The sequence below is a fragment of the Acomys russatus genome, chromosome 13 (assembly GCF_903995435.1).
Source record: "Acomys russatus chromosome 13, mAcoRus1.1, whole genome shotgun sequence".
Lineage (NCBI taxonomy): Eukaryota > Metazoa > Chordata > Mammalia > Rodentia > Muridae > Acomys > Acomys russatus.
Window position 1 is genome coordinate 19228403 of NC_067149.1, and position 24633 is coordinate 19253035.

Consider the following 24633-nt stretch of genomic DNA (forward strand, 5'->3'; position numbering starts at 1 on the left):
AGGAGGGAGGCACCTCCTGACTTTCAGCAGGCTGTCTGCTCATGACACCACAAGTTAGGGAGCGCAGAGGCCTGGGAGTGTGTAAGGCCTTAAATGGGACCTTGCCTGGAGTCTAACTTCTATAGGCTGTGATAGGAGTTCCAATGACCCAATCAAGCCAAGATAATTCACTGCCACTTTGTCTTGTTATTTATTTGGTAGTATGCATTTATTGTTCTTTTATTTTTTTTAAGATTTGTTTATTTTATGTGTATGGGTTAATGCCTGCATATATGTGCACCAAATGCATGGTGCCATAGAACTGGAGTTATATACAGTTGTGAGCTGCCATGTGGGTGCTGGGAAATTGAACCCGGGTCCTCTAGAGGAGGAGCCAGTGCTCCTCCAGCCTTTCTTGTTCTTAATATTTCCTATACTTCTACTAGCACCTGTGGTGGGGTCTTTCTCCATGCCCTGCCTTGACCAAGGCGGTCAGCTTTGGATTGCTGATGTCAGAGGGCTCAGTCAGGGTGTGCATGAGCATCTTCAGTTGAATCTGTGATCTCTTCACTAGCAGACACGCAGGCATCATTCTCTTTTCAGTTTACGGTTCTGCCTGCTTTCCCTCCCTATTAGGCAAGGTGGAACTAAGGGCAGCTGTCCACTCACCTGTTCACCCAAGGCCTGGCAGGTCACAAGGACCCAGTGCTGCTGGTAATTTCGGGACGCTGGAGGACCCAAGAGAGCCAGGCTGATGCTGCCCGTGTCTTCAGAAGTGACATTCCGGAAGAATTTAGAAGGTTCTAGGACCCATGGCCTGGGGCCTCCTTCAAACAGCATCTCTTTTGAGGAGCCCAGAGTTACCACAGCAACAGAAGAGGGATCCACAGCCTGGAGACAGAAGGGGAAGGCTTAGCATTGCACTAGGAGGAGGGGCCAGGCAACGCCAGGCAGGCAGAAGTCCGGTCGTCCTCCTGCTTGAGTGGGCAAGCCTCTTTAAAATCCAGTCTCCACGTGGGCAGCACACACAGGGTTGCCATGAATTAGGGGTTTGGGAAGAATTAGGCCGTCACTGGAGCAAGCAGAATACGGGAATACTGGGCACAGTGGGGCAGAGTTTAATTCCAGCGTTCAAGAGGCAGGGCCAGAAGCAGGTGGGTTTCTATGAGTTCAAGGATGGCCTGGTCTACATAGTAAGTTCTAGGCCAGCCAGGGTTACATAAAAAGACCTTGTCTCAGAAAAAAATAAAATAAAATAAAAAAGTAAAACCCAGGAAATTCCTACCTGGGATCTATCCTAACACAGACTAATTGGGAGAGAAACAACTTGGTGAACAAAAACACGCTCTTCGTGGTCATGCCTCACAGCTAAGAGCCTGCTGGTAGCCACTGATAGCCATCAAGAGGCTTCTGAGAAGCCATGATGCACCTCACACAGTCCTAACACGGTGCCAGCCAAATGCCGAATGCAGGACACAACACTAAACTCATGCGTTCAGCCCGACCACACAGCTCATCATCATCATCATCATCATCGTGTGCTATGAGCATTTTACCTGCATATATATCTATATACCACCTGTGAGTGACACCGTGTGGAGTCTGGGAATTGAACCTGGGTCGTCTGGAAGAACATCCAAAGCTTTAACCACGGAGCCATCTCTCCAGCTCCCCCACCCACATATACGTACATACTCACACACACACAACCGCTCCCCCCCCAACACACACACACACACAATCTCTCTCTCTCTCTCTCTCTCTCTCTCTCTCTCTCTCTCTCTCTCTCTCTCTCTCACACACACACACACACACACACACACACACACACACATGGTTTGGTTTGGTTTTTTAAACAGAAACCAGCTAGTGTAGAGTTATAGGCCTGTAATCCCTGCTATTTAGGAAGCAAAGGTAGGAGGCGTTTTGAGCTTAAGGCTGGCCTGGGCTATGTAGCAAACCCATTTCAAAATAAAAATAAAAAGGTTTGAGGATTTTGTCATGTACTTTCCTGGCATGCTCAAGGCTTGCTCTTCAGTGCAGAATGCTGGTGGGGCGTGGGGCATAAGACAGCTCTCACGGGAAGCATAGCTGTAGACAGGGAAAGCACGGGCTTCAAGTGCTCCTGGCCAGATCACTGCCCTTTGTGCTCCACAGCTCTCCTCACTTTCCTTTTGTTTTCCTGTCATTTGGACTGTTCTCTTCTCTTTTTAAAAACTGATTGATGATTGACTGATTGAATGGTTGTATATGAGGGCTCTGTCTGCATGAATGCCAGCAGGCCAGAAGAGGGCATCAGATCACATTATAGATGGCTGTGAGATGCCATGTGTTTGCTGGAGATTGAACTCAGAACCTCTGGAAGAGCAGCCTGTGCTCCTAACCGCTGAGCTATCTCTCTAGCCCCATGTTTTCTTTTCTTTTATCTTTTGCTTTCCTTTTTTTTTTTTTTATCGACACCTGGCATGGAACTCAAGATCCTCCTGCCTCAGGCACCTGAGTGCTGGGCTTACAGGTGTACATCACCACACCTAGATTTATGGCTTTATCTTCACCAGCGTACAGAGGCACCTGGCACAAGTATCTAGGACAACTTTGTACTTGGCAAAGAACAGTGCTCAGCACACTGCCGGCTCTCAACGTTCACTGAAGCAAACAGTGAGTCGGTAAGTAAGACAAGGCCCTCAAGTCTCCAGCAAGCAAAGGGAAAACTCACAGAGATTTTGACAGAAAGCTCCCATCTGTTCTTATAGACTAGGGCGGCTGAGGTGCTAAGGGACTCGGGGCCTGCCCACAGGCACCAATCACTGCACTTGGGATCTGTTCTAGTTTGCTTTCTATTGCTGTGATAAATGCCATGACCAAAATCAAGTTGAAGAGGGAAGGGTTTACTTGGCTTACAGGTCCCAGTCACAGTCCATCATGAAGGGTAGGGTAGGAACCTGGAGTCAGGAACTGAAGCAGAGACCTTGGAGACCAACCTTTCTGCGGTTTGCTCACTCTGCTTTTTATACAAACCAGGACTACCCACATCAGTATTCCCCAAAGTACCCCACTAACTTGCATACAAACCAATCTGATTGGGGCATTTCCCTAACTGAGTTTCCTTCTTTCTACATGGCCCTAGCTCTTTGTTAAGTTGGCAAAACAAAATAAAACAAAACAAATGCCAGTACAGGATCTACGGAGGGAGGCTACCCTCACCTACCCTCCGGGAACATTCAAGAGAAGGTCAGGACAGGACAGGACAGACGACAAAGGGCAGGCACAACGCACCTTGAGGGGCAGGTAGGCAGCGAGAGTGATCTTCGCATCCAAGTGCACATGGCCATGAGTGTAGCTCACAAGCAGCGTGGTGGACCCCTGGGCATCAGCTCTCACCTTGACCCCACTGCAGTGCTCAGGCCCCGGCAGCAGCCTCCCTGCACCAAAACATCCCAGATGTTAACGTGAACTTGTTCTTCAAGGGAAAGACATGGCAGGCCAAGGGCCCCTTTTCATTCTAGACTTTGCATACACTTGATTTTGTTATGATTTAAATCTCCCAGGGGCTATAGTTGTACCTCAATGCTAAACCGGTTGCCTAGCACAAAGAAGGCTCTGGGTACCATCTCCAGCACCACAAAAACCAACCAAACAAAAGCAAATTAAAGTATAATCCATACACAGAGAGCTGGTACACATACAACTGGAAATGACTTCCCATCTCTCCCATGTGCTCAACACATCCAGGTCAAGAGACAGCCAGTCTAGCCTCCCCTAGAGGCCTCTTCTGGTCTCCAAGCCCCTCACTGTGCTGCCAAATAAATAGGGGCGGGGCGCGTGGGCTGCGTTGGTCAGCCACGCCCACCCCAGAGTCCTCAGACTCTTTGTGGTCAGGCAGCCTTTCCTTTATTTCTGCACGCTGTTGTGCTGTGGGGATGAATGCACACTAGGATTTCTTCATGAACATTCCAGGTGCTTCCAGCTTGGGCTGTGTTACACAGGACCAACGTGGACCCCCGCATTTCTTCTGGCTGTGTCCAGAGGAAGGGGACCAGTGGCAGGCAGGCATGCGTGTGTGCAGTGAAGTGTCTCTCCCAGTGTGCCTGCTAGCAGCTGCTTTTCGTCTGTGCAATCATTTTATGTCAAATTTTAACTAAGTTTACAAGAAATGTATTAATGTCGTGGCAGGTTTGCTTTTGTCAGCTTGATACAAATTAGTTGCTCTGGGAAGAGGGAAACTCACTTAAGAGACTGCCTCCACCAGGTTGGCCTGAGGACAAGTCGAGCAAGTCTGTTGGGGCATTTTCTTGGTTAGTTACTGATGTAGGAGGGCCCAGCCCACTGTGAGTGGTACCAAGCCTGAGCAAGTAGCCTGGGCTGTATAAGAAAGTAGGCTGAGCAAGCCAGTAAGAAGCATGGTTGCTTTGGTTGCTGCCTCCAGGTTCCTCCCATGGCTTCCCTCAATGACGGACTGTAAACTGTAAGCCACATAAGCCCTTTCCTTCCCCAGGCTACTTTTGGTCATAGTATTTATCACAGCAACAGAAAAGCAAACTAGAACAAATCTGAATTATGGTGAAACACACAACATATAAACTTCTCAAATCAAGGGAGTGGGGTTGGGCAGTCGCGGTGGCGCAGGCTTTTAATCCTGGCAGTCTGGAGGCAGAGGCAGCAAGCAGATCTCTGAGTTCAAGGTCAGCCTGCTCTACATAGTGACTTCTAGGCTGTTCAGAGACTAATAGTGAGACCTGGTCTTAAAAAAAAATCCACCTCAATTTTCTTACGTACTGTCACATGTCACAGGCCACAGGGTTGTACAGGTCCCATCACCAGCTGCCACTCAGACCCTTTGAGTTGCAAAGCTAAAATGTCTAGTGTTAATGTCTCCATCCTGGCACCCACTATTCTGTCTCTATGAGCTTGTCTGCTGTAAGCAGCTCACTTAAGTGGAAGCACACATAGCACTTATCCTCCTGACCCGGCTTAGTTCACGTGGCACAATGTCCTCAAGGCTTCTCAGTGTGGCACCACGTCAGAGCTTCCTTCCTTCCTAGAACTGAACCTGCCCTGTGCCCACTCCTCTACTGATGGGCTCCTGAGCTGCCCACACATGTGAATACTGCTGCTATAGGCTGACAAAAGACGTCTTTGCGTTTGCACTTTCAGTAACCTTAGGTCTGTCTAGAAATGGACTTCCTGAGTCATGCGATGATTCCGTTTATGGTTTTCAAGAGCCCATCATCCTGTTTTCTACAGTATCTGCCTTTAATATGCTCCAATAGAGCATCAATTCTTGTTTCCTCACAACCTAATGTTTTCTGTTGCTGTAATAGTAGTTGCCCCAACGAGTGTACTTTTTGTTGTGTTTCTTCTCTGAGATTTATTTTTTAACTGTATGAGTGGAATGTGCATACATGGAGGTGATGCCGATGGAGGCCAAAAGAGGGCACTGGATCCCCCAGAACTGGGGTGAGGTGGGTACTGGGAAACAAATGTTGGTCCTCTAAAAGAGCAGCATGTGCTCTTAACCACTGAGCCAGCTCTCTAGCCCTTTCCTGGTGGTTTTGCTTTGAATTTCTGTGATGACTGATGACGGTGGGCATCTCTTCCTACAGGAGTGACTACCACATGTAACATTCACAGAAATAACTGCTCAAGTCCTTTGTGCTTTATTCAGTCATGTATCTGTTTTATTGTTGACACACAGATGTTCTTTACATATTCAAGATCTTAACCTCTTACTAGGAAATGATCGACAAATACTTGCCCCACTCTATAGTTATTTTTGCCCAATAGGGAACCTAATACGGTCCCTTCCTCAAAGTCCTGTTACACGTACCCTGGGTTGGAGGGGTAGACAGTACTAACTTATCCTGAGCACTCTATCTGCCCCATGGGTCGTGTGTGCGCTAGGGTGGCCCTCACACATATATCTGTGCTCCTTCTGCAGAGTCCCAGAGATTCCCATGGGCACCTGTGGGCTCTGACCCAAAGTAAAAGTTCTAAGATAAGTCCTACACCCTGTACAATGAGGGAGAACCCAGCACTTTTTAAGGAAAAATTTGACCACATAGGATTTGTTTTGGCTGCTGACTCCTTAAAAAAATCCTTGGGATGTTGAGAGGGAGGTCCACCTGCAGCCCTCACGGGATGCAGAGGCTCTTGTACCTGTTCCCTGTAACGCATGGAGAACCCAAGGCTGGAAGAGGTTGAACAGTAAGTGAAGTAAGTGAAGAAGCATATCAGCCCTGGGGCTGTTGAATTACTTGTGTACTAGCCCCTAATGACAGAGTAGAGCTCTACAGATGCCCTGTGGGATGGGCATGGGGCCAGTACAGGGGTGGTCCATCTCTGGCTGTTAGCCGTCCCTCTCCCTCAGTGCCACTTCTTCCATCCACAATAGCTAACATGTGGAAACACTGGATTTTCCAAGGCCACCAGCCAGTGACTTTGTTTGGGCACTTTTCAGAGACAGCCTCCTACTCTGTGTAGCTCTGGATGTCATCACAACCACAGGGGACACACAGCTACCTGGGAAGCACCTGTGCCATTAGAGGCTCACACCCCTCTCTGCCTCTAGACTTGAGCCCTCTGTGATGGAATAGTCCTGACATTCTAGGCTCACCATGTGACAGGCCCTGGCAGAATGCCCACCTTTGGGACATGGGCACACCCACTCACTGAACGCTGTCTCTGTTCTTGCCAACACCTGCCTACAGCCTGCAAATCTGAGCTAATCCTCACCCTGCCTGGATCTATACCTCTGAGAGGTCACAACTCACAGAACTGGAGCTGCAGCTCTGTGCCCCATCTCTTCATAGGCCACATGTGGCCATAAGCAACTAAGCTGTGCCAGGGTCTTCACTGGCCCACCAGCAGCTCCTCCTGTTACAGGTGTACAGTCTAAATGAGGTCAGCCAGGCAAACTGCTTGCCCCACACATACAGGCTGACACTGTCACAGTCACCACCAATTCTACCCCAAGACGGGGGAGGCTGAGAAGGATGTACTCAAGGGTAGCCTGGGCCTGTCACAGGCATTATGACTGAACTAATCAAAACCTCATGTACACATTATAGTCTGAGCACCTGTTGCATTTCAAGAAATATGACTGTGAACAGGAGATTCCACTCAGGCATGGAAGAGACACAGAACACAGAGATGGTTTGTCAAAGGTAACATAGGCAGGTGTCAGAATAGACATGTTGTGCCTCCCCCCCCCCCCCCCCAACCCACCCCCTCCCCCATGCCCACAGAGAACACACACCATTCGGGACCCCATTCGACTAATGGTTTACCTGGTAACGGCTGGAACACACCCTGGTTCTCCACCTCCACCACCAGGTCAAAGTGGGAGCAGTCGCTTAGGGTGACCACCTCATTGGCTCCACCAGGCATGAAGCCACTGATTATCAGGGGCAACTCCAGGGTGTGACCCACTCGAGCCTCCACCTGGCACGGGGCAAACTCCATGCTGCTGGGCTCAATCACATACACCTAGAAGAAGAGAGGAGGCCCGGGCCCATCAGCCTCCACAGGAGGAAGGCTCGCTCGCTGGGCTGCTGGTCCTTACGAAGTACTACAGCGGGTGGGACAAGGCCACTGTCTGGGAAGGGTGGGGTAGCAGCAGGGATTCTCTCCCAGCCCTCTCCTCCCCATCAGAAAGGTAATCCCAGTCTCCATCTGCTGACTGGCAACAAAGCACAGCTGGCGGGAGCCCCCCACCATGTTCCATGTAGCCACGCGGTCAGTCCTAACTGGGGCACACGCTGCCTCCTGACCTGTGATGAAATGTGTCCCAGTTACAGAGGAGGAAGGGACTGGGGCAAGGGACTCACAACTGATGGGCCAGTCGCACTTCCTCTGTCAGGCCCAGTAGATACACCTGTATCTGTGTAACTGAGGATAGACCTATGTTCAGCATATGTGTGCGGATCCCACTAAAAACCCACATCCTAATAACGTAAGAAAAGTAAGAAGGGGAGCTCAGCTGTAGGGAGCAACTCCGCCTGCTAACCAGTCAGGATCCCATTCCAGAACCAGTAACAGGCACCTGAACTTGCACCTTAACCGGGAGCAAGGGGAAGAGGAGCCTGCTGGGAGCCAGGAAGCCCTCGTCCTCTGCTCTGCCACTGTCTGGTGTGCGGTACTCTGTCATCCTTATTGTGGGGCCCGACTCCTTGGGGTCAGAGCTGGGCTGCACCCATCAATCCCCCACATAGCACAACGACTGAGGAATAAGAGCTCTGAACAAGGCCTGAGCGCTGCCTTGAGCCTCTCCACCAGATGTCCTGTCACCATCTTACCTTCATCTCACCAACATGGAGAGGGTTCTGAACATCATGTGCCTGGATCACACTGAGTCCAGTGTCACTGCCTGTGGTCATGACACCCTTGACGGTGACTGTGGCAACCATGGAGCTCGACGAAGACCAGCTGAAGTTCCCACTGCCCCCATGGGCCTAGGGAGAAAATGACCATGGGATCTGTCAGTGTCTTGCCTCTCCCTGCCTGGAAAATACAGGGTTGAGGCAAGTGCGCTCTCTCTCTCTCTCTCTCCCCCACTCTTTCTCCCTCTCTCTCTCTTTCTCTCATTCACTCATTACCACACAAATAAGCTCATCTATTCAAATTCTAGGTGTTAGCTGCCTAACCCCCCCACACACACACACAGTCTGCTCACAAATCCCTACTGCCACACATTCACACACCTGTTGACGCTCACCTTCTGCTTAAGTCTCCTTACACTCAGTCACATCTGACTCCTACATTCATATTCACAGTCACACTGTAAACTGACCTCTCTCTCATGGGCTCACACTCACGTTAACATACCACGTACACACATTTTCATACACTGAAAATTACACCTACCCACATAGGCAAAGTCCTGCCCATGGAAAAATGTGGCACAGGCCCACACTTCCTCAGGGTTTCCCTTTTGGCCTTAACTTTCTCCATCCTATCTCGTTTTCAATCCTCCTATTCTAGGGACCTTGGGGACTGACACACAAATACACAGCTATGATAGTGTCACCTCCCACAGCCCAGAGCTGGGCAGAAACCACTTTGGTCATGGAGCCACCTGCATAATTCTGCTCTCGAGCTGATAGGAGCACACCCAGCACACAGCTCTGCCTGCTCCTAACCATCTTCAGGGAATGAATGAAGGCACTCTTTGAGGTCAGGGATCAGTCTGTAACCCTCAGTCAAGACATACTTTAGTATGCAGGTGCCAGCGCAGACAGGACACCTGTCATTGTTTCTGCAAGTGGACCACAGGAGTGATGGGACCAGGCTGATGGCTGAGGCTTGAGCCCTAGCCAAGGGCAGTCCCAGACAACCACCACCATGTGGAATTGGGAGCATCGAGGGACACTAATGCTAGGCATGTGGTAGGGAGGGTGGTGTTTCCACTTGATTTCAGTTTTTCCTATAATTGTATTTACATTACTTTCAAGAATAGTATCTTTTAGAAAAAAGACTGCTAAGCAGAACTCAGGCCTAGATTCCACTTCTGTGTTGCAGTTACTGCCCTTGATTGCTCTCTGTGGCTGTGACAAACACCAGGACCAAAAGCAGCCTGGGGAAGAAAGGACTGACTTCATCCTATACTTCCAGGTACAGTCCATCACTGAGGGAAGTCAGGGCAGGAGCTCAAGCAAGGCAGGAAACTGGAAGCAAGGGTTGATGCAGAGGCAGGGAAATGCTGCTTACTTACTTGCTACCCTGGCTAATTCTTTTCTTTTTCCTTTCTACTTACTTGTTTGTTTGTTTTGAGACAGGATCTCTCAATGCAGCCCTGGCTGTCTTGGAACTCCTTAAATAGACCAGACTGGCCTTGACTTCTCAGAAATCCGCCTACCTCTGCTTCCTGAGTGCTGGGATTAGAGGAAGTGCATCACTGTGCTCTACTCAGTTTGCTTCCTTATGCACCTCAGGACTACCTGCCCAGTGGCTCAGTCATCAATCAAGAAAATGTACCAAAGCCTTACTCACAGGCCAATCTGGCTACCTCTTCTCATATGACCCCAACCTAACTTGACAAAAAACAAAACAAACAAACTAACTGGGACAGTTACTATGGGACTTTTTATCTTGTTAGTTGCACTGCTATGATGGACACCTCAGAAATCATGAAAATCATAGGCTTGCCTCTTCTAAAACTGTCTTTTACCTCTTGAGAATAAAACTGAAGACAAGAGGATAGCCAGACGTGGCAAACCCCTGTCTCAGCACTACACAGATGGAGACAGCAGGTAAGTTCATTCTAAGCCAATCTAGTCAGACCTACATAGTTTAGATCCTGTCATTAAAAAAACAGCCATTGTCAAGGAAAAACCCCCAAAGAAAGCATCTCACCTACCTTTATGGTATACTGATAGGCTCCTGTCTTTGGTTGCCATGGAAATGTCAGGATGCCGGGATAGAGTGTGATGGGGATATGAATGTCCACTTCTTGCTGGTTCCACACAGGTACCTGAAGCACATGGACCCCTCCATCCTATAAGGATGAGATTGCTGCATGTTACCATGACAACCATATTATCACACGTTATTTTCCTGTCACCCAGACCCTGCCCCTCGCTGAGGACCAGGCCAAAAGGTAGCTTTGTGCTCCTGAGAATATGGACAAAACCCAGCAGGCTTGGTCGAGGTGGCTTGCTATAGATCTTTAATGACCATTTGTGTAACTTCCATTTGAGTACTTGGGTGTCCTTCACAGGATGGATGGGGCTGTCCTCACTTTGTAGATAAGGAAACTAAAGCCTGGAGCATCTCACCCCAAACCCAGAGCTGCAGTGCAGGTGATGATGCATCACCACTGTCTGGGGCACAGGCCTTTCCTGTCTCTCCACATGCTATCCCTCACAGGTCAGGAGGGCTTGCGTGAGACAGGGGAACACCTTCGACACTGTGCCAACTGGTGAGATACTGCTCCCTACTAGGGATGAGGAGGTCTTTCAGCACAAGACAAAAACAAAAGCTGGAAGACTCAAGCAGGCAAAACAGTTAATGGGGTGCCGGTGGGCCTCCTTGCCCCCAAACAAATTCTGTACTTCATCTTAGAAGACGCAGACCACTTTTATAGGGATGGGTATAGGGTGGTGGAAGAGGAAGCCTGTGGCAACAGGAGGATCTCCTACGCCCACAGGTTCTGGACAGTCAAGAGCATCTCGAGCTCAAGCCCAAAGCAATAAAGTCTCTATCTACAGTGGTTTGAATGGAAATGGCCCCCGTAGGCTCATAGGGAGAGGCACTATTAGAAGGTGTGGCCTTGTTGGAGGAGACGTGTCACTAGGGGTGGGCTCTGAGGCTTCAAATGCACAAGCCAGGCCCAGTGACACTCTCTGTCCCAGCTGCCTGAGGATCTGGATGTAGAAGCCTCAGCTACTTCTCCAGCACCATGTCTGCCTGCGTGCCACCACACTGCCCACCACGACAGTAACAGACTAATCCTCCAAAACTGTGAGCCAGCCCCAGTTAAATACTTTCCTATGTAAGAGTTGCCATGGTCATGGTGTCTCTTCACAGCAATAGAAACCCTAACTAAGACAGTCTCCTTAGGTACTAGAGGAGTGGCAGCAGGTGGGTCCTGGGGCCAAAGTACCCTCCGATTGACATTTCCATCCTCAGAGTTGAGTTATGGGCGCTCAGAGCCTAGGACGTCAGCTCACCTGGTCCACCACAGAGGTGAGGGTTGCACTGATAGTAGTCTGGCCACTCTGGATTGCTCTGACGTGATGGTAAGACCCATTCTGGGAAGACGACAGGACCTCAAAAAACTCACCAGGAAGCACAGCTTCAATTTGGATGTTCTAGAAAGGCAAACGATGGGTAAGGGGAGCTTCTAAAAAAGCAATTGTGACATCAAGTGATGGCAAGAGCTCCAAAATGGCAGCTGGGCCACGCTGAGAGAGCCTTTGTGGCCCCGATGCCTCTCAAACAAAGCAGGAATGAGGCTTCAGGGCTCTGACTCCTCCCCACACAGCACAGTCAGGCTCCAAGACCCAGCATCGCCATTCTAGCTGGGTGTGTGATGCTCAGGGCAGCTGGTAGCTTACTGTCACTCTCCCAGGTGCTGGAGTTGCAAGAAGGAACCAGTGAATATAAAAGAGAACTGAGTTCCCGAAAACCGGCTTCAAACATGGCAGCCTTGGTCACCTGAAAGCTTCTTGAAAACAGAGGGTATACCTGACACCTGATCCTCTCCAAAGCAAAATGGACTGTCAGCCTCAGGGACACCATGTAAGAAACAAGGAGGCCAGTGCTCAGAGAGAACCCCCCCTCATACACACACACTCACTCCACAGGCCCTGTGCCTGGGTATCTACCCCCAAACCCTGCATGAGGAGATAATGCAAACTCACAACCTAACAGGGTCTTGAAGTGCTTCAGGGGTCCCCTGACATTATCTCCACAGCCCTAGGAGTATGGCAGGAAGCTTTGGTCTGCCTATATGTGGACCCTGTGGCTTTGGCTGCTCTTGATCTCACATGATCCCCACCACCACCATCAGAACCCCAGCAGGCACTCACATCAGATAGGTAGACCTTGTTGCTGGACCTATCAAACACTTCGATGGTGATTGCATATAGACGTCCAGTCTCAAGCACCCATCTGTCACCAGGGTGGACTGTGAACCCTAGAACAGGAAGTAGGGGTTCAGCATGCAGGTCACAAGGACGGCAGGGCTGAGGCCAAGCACTACACACACACTTACCCACGTAGAAGGGCCCAGAATGTTCACCAGGCCCCTCCTTGGACAAGGCCTGGATGAGGGGGATATATGGAGTATGGAGCCTGATGGGCATCATTATTCCTGACCTAGAGAACCACACCTGATCTTTCTGATTCCTGGCCCCAACACTGAACATACCCACTCTAAACGCTCATAGACTCATCATGGACTCATTAGAATCTGACCCTCAGCAGATGTAAGCTCTGAGGCTGACTTCCCAGTATGTTTGAGGCTTCAGTGGCCATACCTCACCTAGATTCTGAATCCTCATCTGGTCCAGCCATTGGCCAATACAAGTCCAGCCCAAGGCCACACTGGTGGTCCACTACAGACCATGGCACTCTAGACTCTGAGGCTGAAGCTTGTGTGCCTGTGGTGGTGCTGTGTCTCGCCTGTAGCCACAGGAGGTCTAAGCTCTCAGGCATGGCAGGTCTAGCCTGAAGCTAGAACAGGTTTTGAATCCCAAGCTAAAGCATTTGAGAGCTCTGGACAGGTGTGTCTGGACCTGGGCTCTGAGGGTACTGAGCTAGCCCTTTTCCCACACAGGATGCCACACTCACTACTTCTATTCCCAGGGTGCCATTTTTTCTCATCTCCATAACTCCAGCTAAGCCAGCCCCGCTACCAGGGTGCCCTTCCCAGCACATAAGTTGTCTGACACAGCACCTGTCTTACAGGAAGCCTCCAGAAGGCTCTCATCTGCCCTGGTGTTGACTCCCACCATGTTCTTGCCACCTGTTTGTACCAGCCTTTTCTGTGAAGCTAAGTCTAATCATAGGCCAATCAGGCAAAGGATGCTGCTGAGACACAAAGCGTCACCCTCCCTGGGGTTGCTGCTTGTCAACTGGGTGCTGCACCACAAGAAGCTCTTCCCTGACAAGAGGATCTTAAGGTTGGCCACTGCTTTCTGGACTGAACTCTGGCAGTGTGGTCCACAGGTGAGTTGCCTCAGACCCCAGGAAATGCTGCCTTGGTGACTCCCATGGCTCGTACATCCCAAGGGTCTCGGTGCTTCCTATCACTGCAGCTCCCAGATCTGCCTGGGCCTCAGAGTCTTTTCCTGCTACAGGCAGTTCCCTCCTCTCTCTGATGCCTCCTTCTACCCTGCTGAGGCACACTGCCAAGTGTCATGTCAACCTAAAGATGCTCAGTAACTCGGCTAAGCACAGGGTCCCCAACCTTGACAGGTCCATAGCCACAGTCATGTCTATATGATGCTAGGGCTGAGGACTGATGGTGCTGAGCCTGGCAGACAGAGGCTGTGGCCGGTGTGAAAGCTGCCGTACCTCTTCAGTTCTGTGGGTTTGTTCATGCTTGTTGGTCCCAGGGATAGAACTCAGGGCCATTCTCATATTAGCTAAGAAATATATTGCTGAAGTGAACCTCAGCTCTTACTTTTACTTTTTGACTTCTTGAATTGATGGAGTCACAAGCAATCAATGTCTAAGAAACCCCAGAGGGCCACACTTACCTAGGTACCCAGCTTCTACCACATAGATGGTGCTGTTGGGCAGCCTGGAAGCTCCTTGCATGCGGATACCTGAATTCTTAATTAAGGTACAAAACATAAGGTACAAAAACGTAAGCAGCTGCGACTCCTGCCTGACTCATATGGCTTGAGTATCATGCAGACATCATGTGCAGAGGTGGGTGAAGAGCCCCTGGCTTAGGCCACTTAGAGCAAAGATGCTGGTGAGTCAAGACCCTTACTGTACCATTTACCGTCTCTGCAAGGGACCCTAGGGACCAATTGGCATACAATCAATCTTGGGTTATCGACAACCCATGCGCCAGTATTCACACAGCCTCTGCCAGGGCCCCTGAGAGGGGGCTGTGGTTGCTGAGAAGCTTCCAGAGGCCTGGAATGACGTGTGCCTCTGCCACAGACTCCTGTCTCTGGGAATCTCTGTGAGTCACCCACAGAGGTGAGCAATTCCACTCAGCGGGTTGCTATTTAGGTTCTTTCTGAGTTTCAGACAGATGGGGAAAACAGTGCTATTTTTAGTCCTTGCTGGCTTTAAGGGAGAAAAACAACTTGGCTTCAAAGCAGCCGGCATGACACGGTGCCAGAGCGGAGGATATTCCTGTGGCCCAGGACCAGGTTGCTCTGTCCCATTTGCATGGCAGTGACTCTTGATGTGTCTTGTGTCAGGATGGCCACAGGACGGGCAGGGTCTCCCTGAGGATCTGGGATGCTGTTGTGAAGCTGCAGCTCATATTGATCAGAGGGCATTGAGAGTTCTGGATGTGAAGAAGACAAGAAAGGGGGGGGGCAGTGAAGGTGTGAAGTGCTGCATACCACTGCAGCCATCTCCAGCCCCGACTCTTGAGGCCTGCTGGCAAGACAGCTGCTTGAAGAATGCTAGCATTGGCTGGCGTCTGACCATTCCCTGAAGTGAGTAAGCTCTTCCCTCTCTCTGCCCCAGTGGGGTTCTCACTAGTTTTACTAAAAAAGCTGTAGCCAATGGTCTCCTACTGAGTTTCAGATGCTCAGCTTACCATGGCAAGGAATGACTCAAGTCCTGACCACTCAGTGTGCTCCCCCTGTGTCTGTTTTGTGTTAAAACAAAACAAAACAAAATAAAAAAACATTCCCAACAAGAGCCCAGGACACAGAACAATTCCCCGGGAAATCACAGGTTCTGGGAAATCCACCATCTTCCCCATTGGGGCAGAGAACATCGCGCTTTTGTTTGAATGACAGCTGTTAGACATGAGTTCAATTCCCAGAAAAGGGAAACGTGAGAGCTGACTCAATGAAGGTGAAGGTGCCCTGGTCTTGCTTAGGTATCTCATGGCCAACTTCCTTCATCTCATCTCTCAACAACCCCAGGAATAAGGACTACGGACACCCCTACTTCAGACTGAGCCAAGCAAGTCACGTGAGAAGCTAGCTCACGGTCTACCATGACTTCCACTGCTTTGACTGAGAACCCAAACTTCATGTGCCAGAAAACATATCCCCCCTCAGCAAGACAAAAGGTGTGGCCTGGGGCTGGAGAGATGGCTCAGTGTGTAAAGCACTTGCTGAGTAAGGATGAGGATGGGTGTTCAGGACCAAGCACCAACACAAGGCTAGGAGCAGAGGCATGTGTTTGCAATCCCAGCATTCCTATGGCAAGTTGAGAGACAGGTCAATCCCCAGAAGCTTGCACGTTGGCTAGCCTGCCGTATTTAACAGTGAACAACGAAAGCCGCTGTTTTAACCAAAGGGGACAACAAAGACCAACACTGAGGTTGTTCTTAAACCAGCGGTAGATATATCCCCATGCTCACATGCCGAGAGAGAGACAGAGACAGAGACAGAGACAGAGAACGAATGAGAGCGGGAGAGCAAGACAGAGAGAGTGGCGGGGGGCAGGGGGGTAGGTGATTGAGGGCTGGAGAGGTGGCTCAGGAGTTAAGAATGCAGAGGAACTGAGTTCAATACCCAGTGCCCATTTGGGAAGCTCACTCCTGCCTGCAACTCTAGCTCCGGTGGAACTTATGTCTATAGCAGGCACCTGCACTCACAAAGCAATACATAATTTTAAAAACTTCAAGGACAAACACAAGAAGATTTAGAGAGTAAACTAACTTGAGCCCATGGGAGCTCACAGAGTCTTACCTACCAACAGAAGAGCATGCATGGGCTAGACCGTGGCCCCCTACACATACGTAGCAGATATGCAGCTTGTTCTTCATGTGAGTACCCTAACAATTGGAGCAGGGGTTGTCTCTGACTCTGTTGCCTGCCTTTGAATCTCTTTCCCATAGTTGGGCTGCCTTGTCTGGCCTCAGTGGGAGAGGATGTGCTTAGTTCTGCTACAACTTGATGTACCATGGGAGGGCCTCCCCTTCTCTGAGGGAACAAGAGGGAGGAATGGGGCAAAGGGATATGAGGAAGGGAATGGCAGGAGAAGAGGGAGGGGTCTGCGATCAGTCAGTGAAGTGAATAAATAAATAAATTAATTAAAAAAAAATGCAAAACATGTGGCCTCGGGGAAGGTGGTTAGGTCACTAGGGCCTGGCCTTGAAAGGGTTGAAGGCAGGTCTAGAACCCTAGTTAGCTCCTGACAGAGCGGAATGTTATAAAAGAGCAAGCCTGGCTCATGAACTCTTGGCTTCCTCTCTTACCATGTAATCTCCTCCTGATGCACATCGTGCCATATCATGATCCACCTGCCTTGAGGAGAAGCAGCCAAGGAGCTGCAAACAAAAGGCAGAGCTGAACAACAGGAGCAGCCTGGAGTATTTTGTCTAACAGATTAGAGACTAAGATATGGTCCTATAGCTAGTTAGGAGCAGACCAGCACCCCTTGACCCCAAGCCTAGGCGCGTTAACTTCCCTCCCCTGTACCCTTAGCATGTGCTAGGCGGCCACCCACTCACTATCAGCAGAGCTGTAGCCATGGACCACTTCTTGTCCTGGAATAAAATATGGCCAGAGAAGGATCCTAAGGGGATTTGGGGAAAGAGGCACCTTGCCTACCTTCTGCATCTCTTGTGTACGCCAGTCTGACGGAGTTGTCTTCCCAATTGAGGTCCCCTCTTCCCAGATGGGACTAGCTACTATAATGTTGGCAAACCCCTAGCCAGGACAATGACAAAGCTGTGGACTTCCCTTGAGGAGTGGCGGGACATGGCTACTGTTTGAGGACCTTCTAGAGAATGCTGGAGAACTGCAACAGCCTGGTGTTCTTGGGTGCTGCATGAACAAACCTGAGAAAATCTCCAAGCTAGGGTATGGATTTGGGTTTTAGTGTATAGCAGAAGACCCAGACCTAAGTGAGTGGCCCAGTGGAGACCAGCCAGGGAGATGAGGAAATATTATTGGCACACTGGCATCACTAATAGCAACAAGTCAAATAAAGAGGTGGGTAAGTTTCACTGAAACTCAGGATCAAGGTCAACCTGAGCAATAGAGCAAGACACCAGATGCTAAAATGCAAGAAAACTTCCTGTTGTAAGTGACATGACAGGAGCCAGCATCAGCATTGAACTGTAAGAAAAGACTGCCAGAGCTTTCAACAGAACCTCAAACTCTTTTGGTATCAGAAATCCCGTAAAAGTGCCGAACACAGGAGCACGGCATAGGGAAACACACGGCTCACGAGCGTGTGCTTCAAATGTTCACGTAGAAGCACCACAAAAGTACACAGTGCAGAAAAGGCATTCTGCTAACACACACACACACATACACACACACATGCACATACACACACACAGAAAGAGAGGGGGGTGGCTCAGAGGTTAAGAGCACTGTGCACTCCTCCAAAAGACCCAGTTTCAATTCTCAGCAATCATACGGTAGCTCACAACTATCTGCAACCCCAGTTCCATGGGCTCTGAGAACCTCTTCTGGCCTCCATAGGTACCAGGCACACAGCAGTACAAAGATAAAACACTATATATATATATATAAGATTAGGGGGTTCTGGGGCAAGAGAGGTGGTTAAAAGCACTTGTTAGATTTATCCCCAGCACCTACATGGAGGCTCACACCATCCATGACACCAGTTCTAAGGGATCTAATGTCCTCTTCTGCCCTCTGCAGGCGACAGAAACACATGTGGAGCACATACATGCAGGCCAGGTCTGGTTTTCCCGTCAGGGTATCCAGGCACCTTTGCACATTGGGCTGGACTGGAGGGAATGGATCTCAGTGGGCATGAGTGTGGGAGAAACAGCCTTCTCTGGAGACAGTTTTCAGTGAAACAGCTTTCTTTATTGGGGGTAAGGGCTATAAACCTTGGAAACAGGTAGAGGTTTTGGGGGTGAGTATACATCATTGGCCTGGCCTAGGTGCTGGGAATACTTCATTTGCATGAAGAGGAATTCCAGGTGCTTGCTAGATCATCCTTATAAGAAGGAAGATTAACCAGAAACCTGGCCACCAACCTATGAGATACCTCAAAGGTGGCCGAGGTAGGGGTTGCAAGCAGGCCCAGGGCAAGGAGGAAGTACTCCTACTCCTGCCAGCCTTAGGATGAAATTTTGGGGATTTGGACACATCTCAACCTCACTCTGGATCCAGACTGGCAGCCCTGGTCTCGTGGCCTTCCAGGTCGCACACATACATGCAGGCAAAGCATTCATTCATACACACAACTAGAAGGTCTGTGTAGGTCATCCAGACCGTCAGCATTTGGACTCAGCCCAAAGCACCTAGGAAAACAGTGGTAAGTTCAGAATCCCTGCCTGAGGTGTCTCTCTGTTCACTTTCAATGAATCTTCATACAAGGCCTTGATCCATAGCCCAGACTGTCTTTGAACTTGCATCTACCCCAGGCCCATTCATGATCTGGCCAATGTTCAGCCATCTTGTCAGAACCTACACCTTTAGGCTCCTGTTTCTCCAGCAGTCTGTCATTTACCAGAAACCAGCTGACCCTGTCGTGGTTCAGCGGTTAGACACCTGTTGTGGTTTATTGTGGGGGAACAATCATTCTAAAACCCCCGAGCTCATAGTAAGAGCTACTCCTTTCTGGCTATAAACTAGCTTTTCCAGTAAGACTACTGGTAAAATCAGATTAAAGGACAGCTGCCTGCGAGCAGCAGTTCCGGGAATTTTTCCCTGACTAACCAGATCTTTTACAATTTCCCTTTTTCTCTGGAATTTCTTCCTCTTCTGTGATTATAGCAGCTGTAAAGGTAGACACCTGTTGGAGCATTCCAGAGTTAGGCGTCCATAGCAACCCTCGCTCACGCAAATACCCAGGCCGCCCCCTCCGGCCCCCCCCCCCCCCCGTGCCTATAAAACCTTCTACCTGAAAAATAAAATTTGAGAGCCTGATCAAAGACTTGCTCTCCTTCTTTGTGTCTTTTGCTCTGTCCCTATACAGGAGAATTCTCCTCCCGAGCGTTAGCTGAACCCCGGCAGGCCGGGTCACACTTCATCCTCCTGAGGGCCTGATCAGAGGAACACTCATGTCCATACTGAGCCACGGATAACTTTAGTGTGAAAGTTTCAGTGAAATTCCCAACTTCTAAATGTCAGCTAGTGTAAGTTGAATGGTAATTCAAACAAAGTGGTCAAATTCAGCTTTGGAAGGTAAAGGATGTCCCAATGACTAGCCAGGGTATCCACCTGGAAGCTCTCACTGGCCAACACCATCATCCATCATACAGACAGGTACCCAACTGATGAGAGCAGGGGATGAGATGGGGGGTGAAGGCACGGCTACGATGATGATGATGATGATGATGATGATGACGACGACCACGACTCGTCTCCTTTTGGCTCTGGGATACCTCTCATGGGCTCTCACTCCTCAACCTCCATGGCAGGAGAGTCACCAGGGTTTTGGGACCTTTGTAGGTGTAATTCTCTGAGCCATAAACTGCTACGTTAGCTAGTTACCAAAAGGCCTCTGAGGAAGGAAAGACTTGGGCTCACAGTTTGAGAGGCATGGCATTGGAAGTGTGAGGTGGCTGGTTGGTCACAGGCATTCGCAGTCAGGAAGCAGAGAAGGGCAACTTCGAGTGTTGACTTAAGATAAGCTCCTTACAATGTCAGCCCGGGGCCTCCTAACCATGCTGGCTCTCCCTCCTAACTGGGCAGTTTCATCTCTCATGGACCCTGTGTAGTAGACCATCTCCACCTTGTTGCTGAGAGGAAGCCCAGCCACTGTCCTGAGCACGGTTGTCTGACTTTCTTTTGAGACAATACTCAGTTGTACTGCACAGCTCCATGACTTTCAGGTTTTCCTCTGTGTCTCTGCCTACACCACGGGGTCTTCATGAAGCTCACTTCCCAGGGCTGTTGAGTCCTAACAGGAAATGTTCTCAGAGCTTCAGAGGTGCTCATGTCCTAGTGAGACACTATTGGCAATGTCTACCTTTTGCTGAAATCCCTTCTTGGGGTGGGGCGGGGAAGTAAGCAACAGCCACCTCTCCTCCCCAATGACAAACTGAGGCAGAAATTCACCAAAGTTCACTCTGGGAAACTGTTGGAGGAAGTTTTTGTGCACTGTGTATTCAAATGCTGATTTCTGTACCAAGAAATCAGGTTATAGTCAGACGTTAGAATTGTCAATCTTATGAAGCATCTCCTGTCTCATATTGTGTAAAAATTGTTTACCATCATCTTCTGATTGGTTAATAAAGAGAGGAGAAGGTGAAATTTCCTGGGCCCAGAGAAATAGAGAGTGTCTCAGGTGGGGACCAGAGAGCCTCCATGAGAGCTACCATGAGGACAGAGATGAAGAAGGAACAGCCAGTGCGAGACTAAGATGGCAGGTAAGGCAGGTAACCAGGGAAGTAGGCCAGGCTAGCACACTCGGGTTAGCATGCTCAGTATCTGCCCAGCTATAGTGCAGGAAGCTTATAAAAAAAAAAAAAAAAACAGGTTTCTGTGTCATTTTTCAGGAGCTAGGGCAGGCATAGAAAAAAAAAATTCTATTTTTACAAAGATCTTGAGGGCACAGCCAATGGCAGCCCAGTCACAGACCGAGCGCACAGGACTGCACGTAACTGAGGTCGCCACAGGAGCCAACTTCATGAGACCGGGCTTGTAGGTACTGGGTACAAAGGAGAGGGATTGGGTATGTTTAATGAGGCCATCGGTTCAGATGGGGAAGATGGACAAGTTCTGGCGATGGACAGTGGTGGCTGTTACAAAAGGCTTTGAAGCAATGTAATGCTACTGATCTGTACACACGAAAACTTATGGTGGTAAACTTCACGCGTATCAGAGTAACAAAGCGGGAAGCAGCTGAAGTAATAGCTCAGTGGTTAGCAACATTGGCTGCTTTCACAGAGGATCCAGGTTCAGTTCTTAGTACCCACATAGTGCCTCACTACCATAGTAGCCAACTACAATTCTAGTGGGATGCACTGCCCTCTTCTGGCCTTCTCCGGTACTGCTTGCACATAAAGCTCCACCCTACCACCCCCCCAACCCCCCTTTAGGCAAAACACCCAGACACGTTAAAAAAAAAAAAATAGATAAAACCTTTTTTTTTTTTTCTCGACACAGGGTCTCTCTGTGTAGCCTTGGCTGTCCTGAACTTGCTTTGTAGACCAGGCTGGCCTCAAACTCACAGCGATCCCCTTGCCTCTGCCTCCCGAGTGCTGGGATTAAAGGCGTGCGCCACCATGTCCAGCTAGATAAAACCTTTTTAAAGAGAGAGAGATCTAACATGACTTTTGAGTCGCTGCTGTACCTGTAATCTTGCCCTGCCTGATCTTCTGAACCTTGTAGCGAATGGAGGTCCCCACCAGCAGGTACACATCATAGGCTGGATTCAGAAGGATGTTCTCCAAGATCAGCAGCCTGACTTCCGCAGGACGGACATTCTGAGCACAGAGAAAAGGAGAAAGAGGGTGAGGTGGGGTGGGGAGTCAGGGCAGGGGAGTAGTGAGCAAGACAGTTTGTTTCTATGGTGATGGTGATGTGCCTCTGTGTGTCAGTGTGTGGGGGTGGATGGGTGTGTATGTGCGCATGTGTTTTAATGTGTATGGGTGTTTAGCCTACATGTATGTCTGCACACCACATGCATGTCTCTTTCCCGTTGAGGCCAGAAGAGGGCGTTGAATCCTCTGGAATTGGAGTTACAGATGATTATGTGCTGTCATGTGTGTCCTGAGGAAACAAACCTAGGCCCTCTGGATGAACAGCAAGTACTCTTAACTGCTGAGCCAATGTTTTGTTGTGTGTGTGTGTGTGTGTGTGTGTGTGTGTGTGTGTGTGTTTTAAAATATTTATTTCCTTTTAAATTACATGTACACGTCTGTAACTCTGTGTGGATAAGCCACAAGTGTATGGGTGCCTATGGAGGCCTAGAGGGAATTGGATTCCCTGTATCTAGATTTTTGAGCCACCTGATGTAGGCACTGGGAACTGGACTTGGGTTCTCTGCAAGAGCAGCAAGCGTGCTTAACCACTGAGCATCTCTGCAGACCCATTTGTTCTGTTTTTATGCAGTGCTAGGACTCAGGAGGACCCCGTAAGTATGGTACCAGGATGCACTCAAAACTGTCACTGCCAAAAGCATATGACCACTCCCCGTACCTTACATATGCTCTATTTTTATTTAAAGTGACACTAACTACACTGCAGGGGGCTGGGGGGGGGGGTCAGGAGCAATGTCTATGGATGCTGTAGCTACCAGTGTGTAAGCTCTCACTTCACAGATGCTCAGAGGTCCAGGATGACCTGAAAGGGGGAGTACTGTGTGTCCTCAATTGCCATACCCTGGTCTCTTAGCCCTCAGGAAACAACTTGAGAGACTGAGCCAGGACTGCAAAGCCTCGTGTTCAGCATACCCTGGATGTCAGGTGCGCCAGCAGCCTGTGGCTTTCACTGTTGAAGAAAACTAATGGCAGGAACAATCCTTGTTGACAGAAGTGCCAATAGACCTAGACTGTTCTTGGTGGATTTATGGCCATTTTCAATCTCCATAAATTTGCTTCAGCACCCTGATAGCCTACACAGGTTTGGACTCAGGATGGGTGCTGCCAAGCAAGGCTGACAGGAAAAGCCTTCTGCTAAGTGGAGACAGGGAAGAAGACAAAACAAACCATCCACAAATGGCCACCGAGCCAGCCTCAAGGCCCCAGCTAGAGCGCAGGGGGATGCAACCTAGGAGACAGACAGCTGAGGCCCCAGAGTTGAGTCTCAGATGGTAAGGTGTGTCCCTGCACCAGGATGGGGAGCACTGCCCGGAAACGAGGTAACTCCTTTAAACCGAGGAACACATGCTGTGACCTCTGACATGTTGACTTTTGAAGCCTCGACCCTTTCCTTATACCACAGCTCACAGAAAGCAAACAAACAGGAAGATATAGAAGCCCTAACACCCTAGAGCCCGAACCTAATCCACTGTCATCCGTACCCCACTGTGGGGACAGCACAGTTGAACCTAGGCCCACCTTGTACACAGCCTCCTGAATGCGAGCCTTGAGCTTGGAGCTTCCAGTCTTCATCCCAGACACTAGGATGGTGTCGCCCTGCTTGGCTGCCTTCTCCATCTCTGAGATGTAGGACGGCGGGATATACGTAGACTCCAAGAAGGTGAGGATTCTGAAAGGGGAACGCATCATGAGACTCGAACACGAAACTCCCCAGAACCCGGTGTGGCATTCATCTCCAGCTGAGGGCTGGGTCCCACAACAGATGCTGACGTTTCGAATCATGCTGCTTCGCAACACTTAGAATCACATCTTTGGCACGGCGTGCGTCAGTGGACTGGCTCTGTGGAGTACACCTGGCCTTGGAAATGGGCACCATAGCAACACCCATATGTGGTGACATGCATTGGAATTTGAGACCATCAGCTGGGTCCACATTAAGATGGAAGCCCAAGGCCCCAACTCAAAGAGAGTCAGTCACCCACGGGGACTGAGAGCACGCTGACAAGCTTATAGAGTCCATACTTCGTCTCTCTTTCTACCTGTAATTCACAAGAAGCTCCCTGCTCTTCCCAAGAAGGAACAGCCTGCAGGACACACTTGTAGTCTCACCAGGATAACCCAGCGCTGCCCTATGCGTTGGTTTATTGTCCAGTCAGCCAATGACAGAGTGCAGCAAGTATGCACAAGGCCGAGGTCTCATGCCCAGCATATACCACCTGGACTGCTGTATTCCTAAGTATCAAGATTCTGAAAGTCAAAGAAAGACCAAGAGACTGTCCCAGGCTGACAGACAAAAAAGAAAAATGACAGCATGCAATATGTGACCGCGGGTTGCTATAGTAAGGTCTGAAGATAACATACATCTGGGCAAATTTCTTGATATATATAGATAGATAGATAGATAGATTTAGATAGATAGATAGATAGATATTTAATTTTATTTAATTATATATATTTAATATAGATATTAATTATATGGCTACTAAGAACCAAGCCTCGATTTTTTGGTAGAGCAGCCACTGCTCGAAACTGCTAAGCCATTTCTCCATCCCCAATTTCCTTATCTGGATAACTTTATTGTAGATGAG

General features: G+C 49.4%; 1 protein-coding gene across 1 annotated transcript in view; it reads right to left on the reverse strand.

Annotated features, from left to right (window-relative positions):
* The window catches only part of Nup210 (nucleoporin 210), a 90309-nt gene that overhangs the window by 42498 nt on the left and 23178 nt on the right, over positions 1-24633 (reverse strand). Inside the window, exons 5-15 of the mRNA XM_051154908.1 lie at positions 23564-23714; positions 21856-21988; positions 14792-14950; positions 14181-14249; positions 12507-12613; positions 11646-11786; positions 10334-10471; positions 8274-8429; positions 7266-7464; positions 3256-3401; positions 649-870 (exon numbers count right to left, since the gene is read on the reverse strand). Of these exons, the coding sequence (XP_051010865.1) occupies positions 649-870; positions 3256-3401; positions 7266-7464; positions 8274-8429; positions 10334-10471; positions 11646-11786; positions 12507-12613; positions 14181-14249; positions 14792-14950; positions 21856-21988; positions 23564-23714 (1621 nt within the window). The remainder of the gene's footprint in view (positions 1-648; positions 871-3255; positions 3402-7265; positions 7465-8273; positions 8430-10333; positions 10472-11645; positions 11787-12506; positions 12614-14180; positions 14250-14791; positions 14951-21855; positions 21989-23563; positions 23715-24633) is intronic.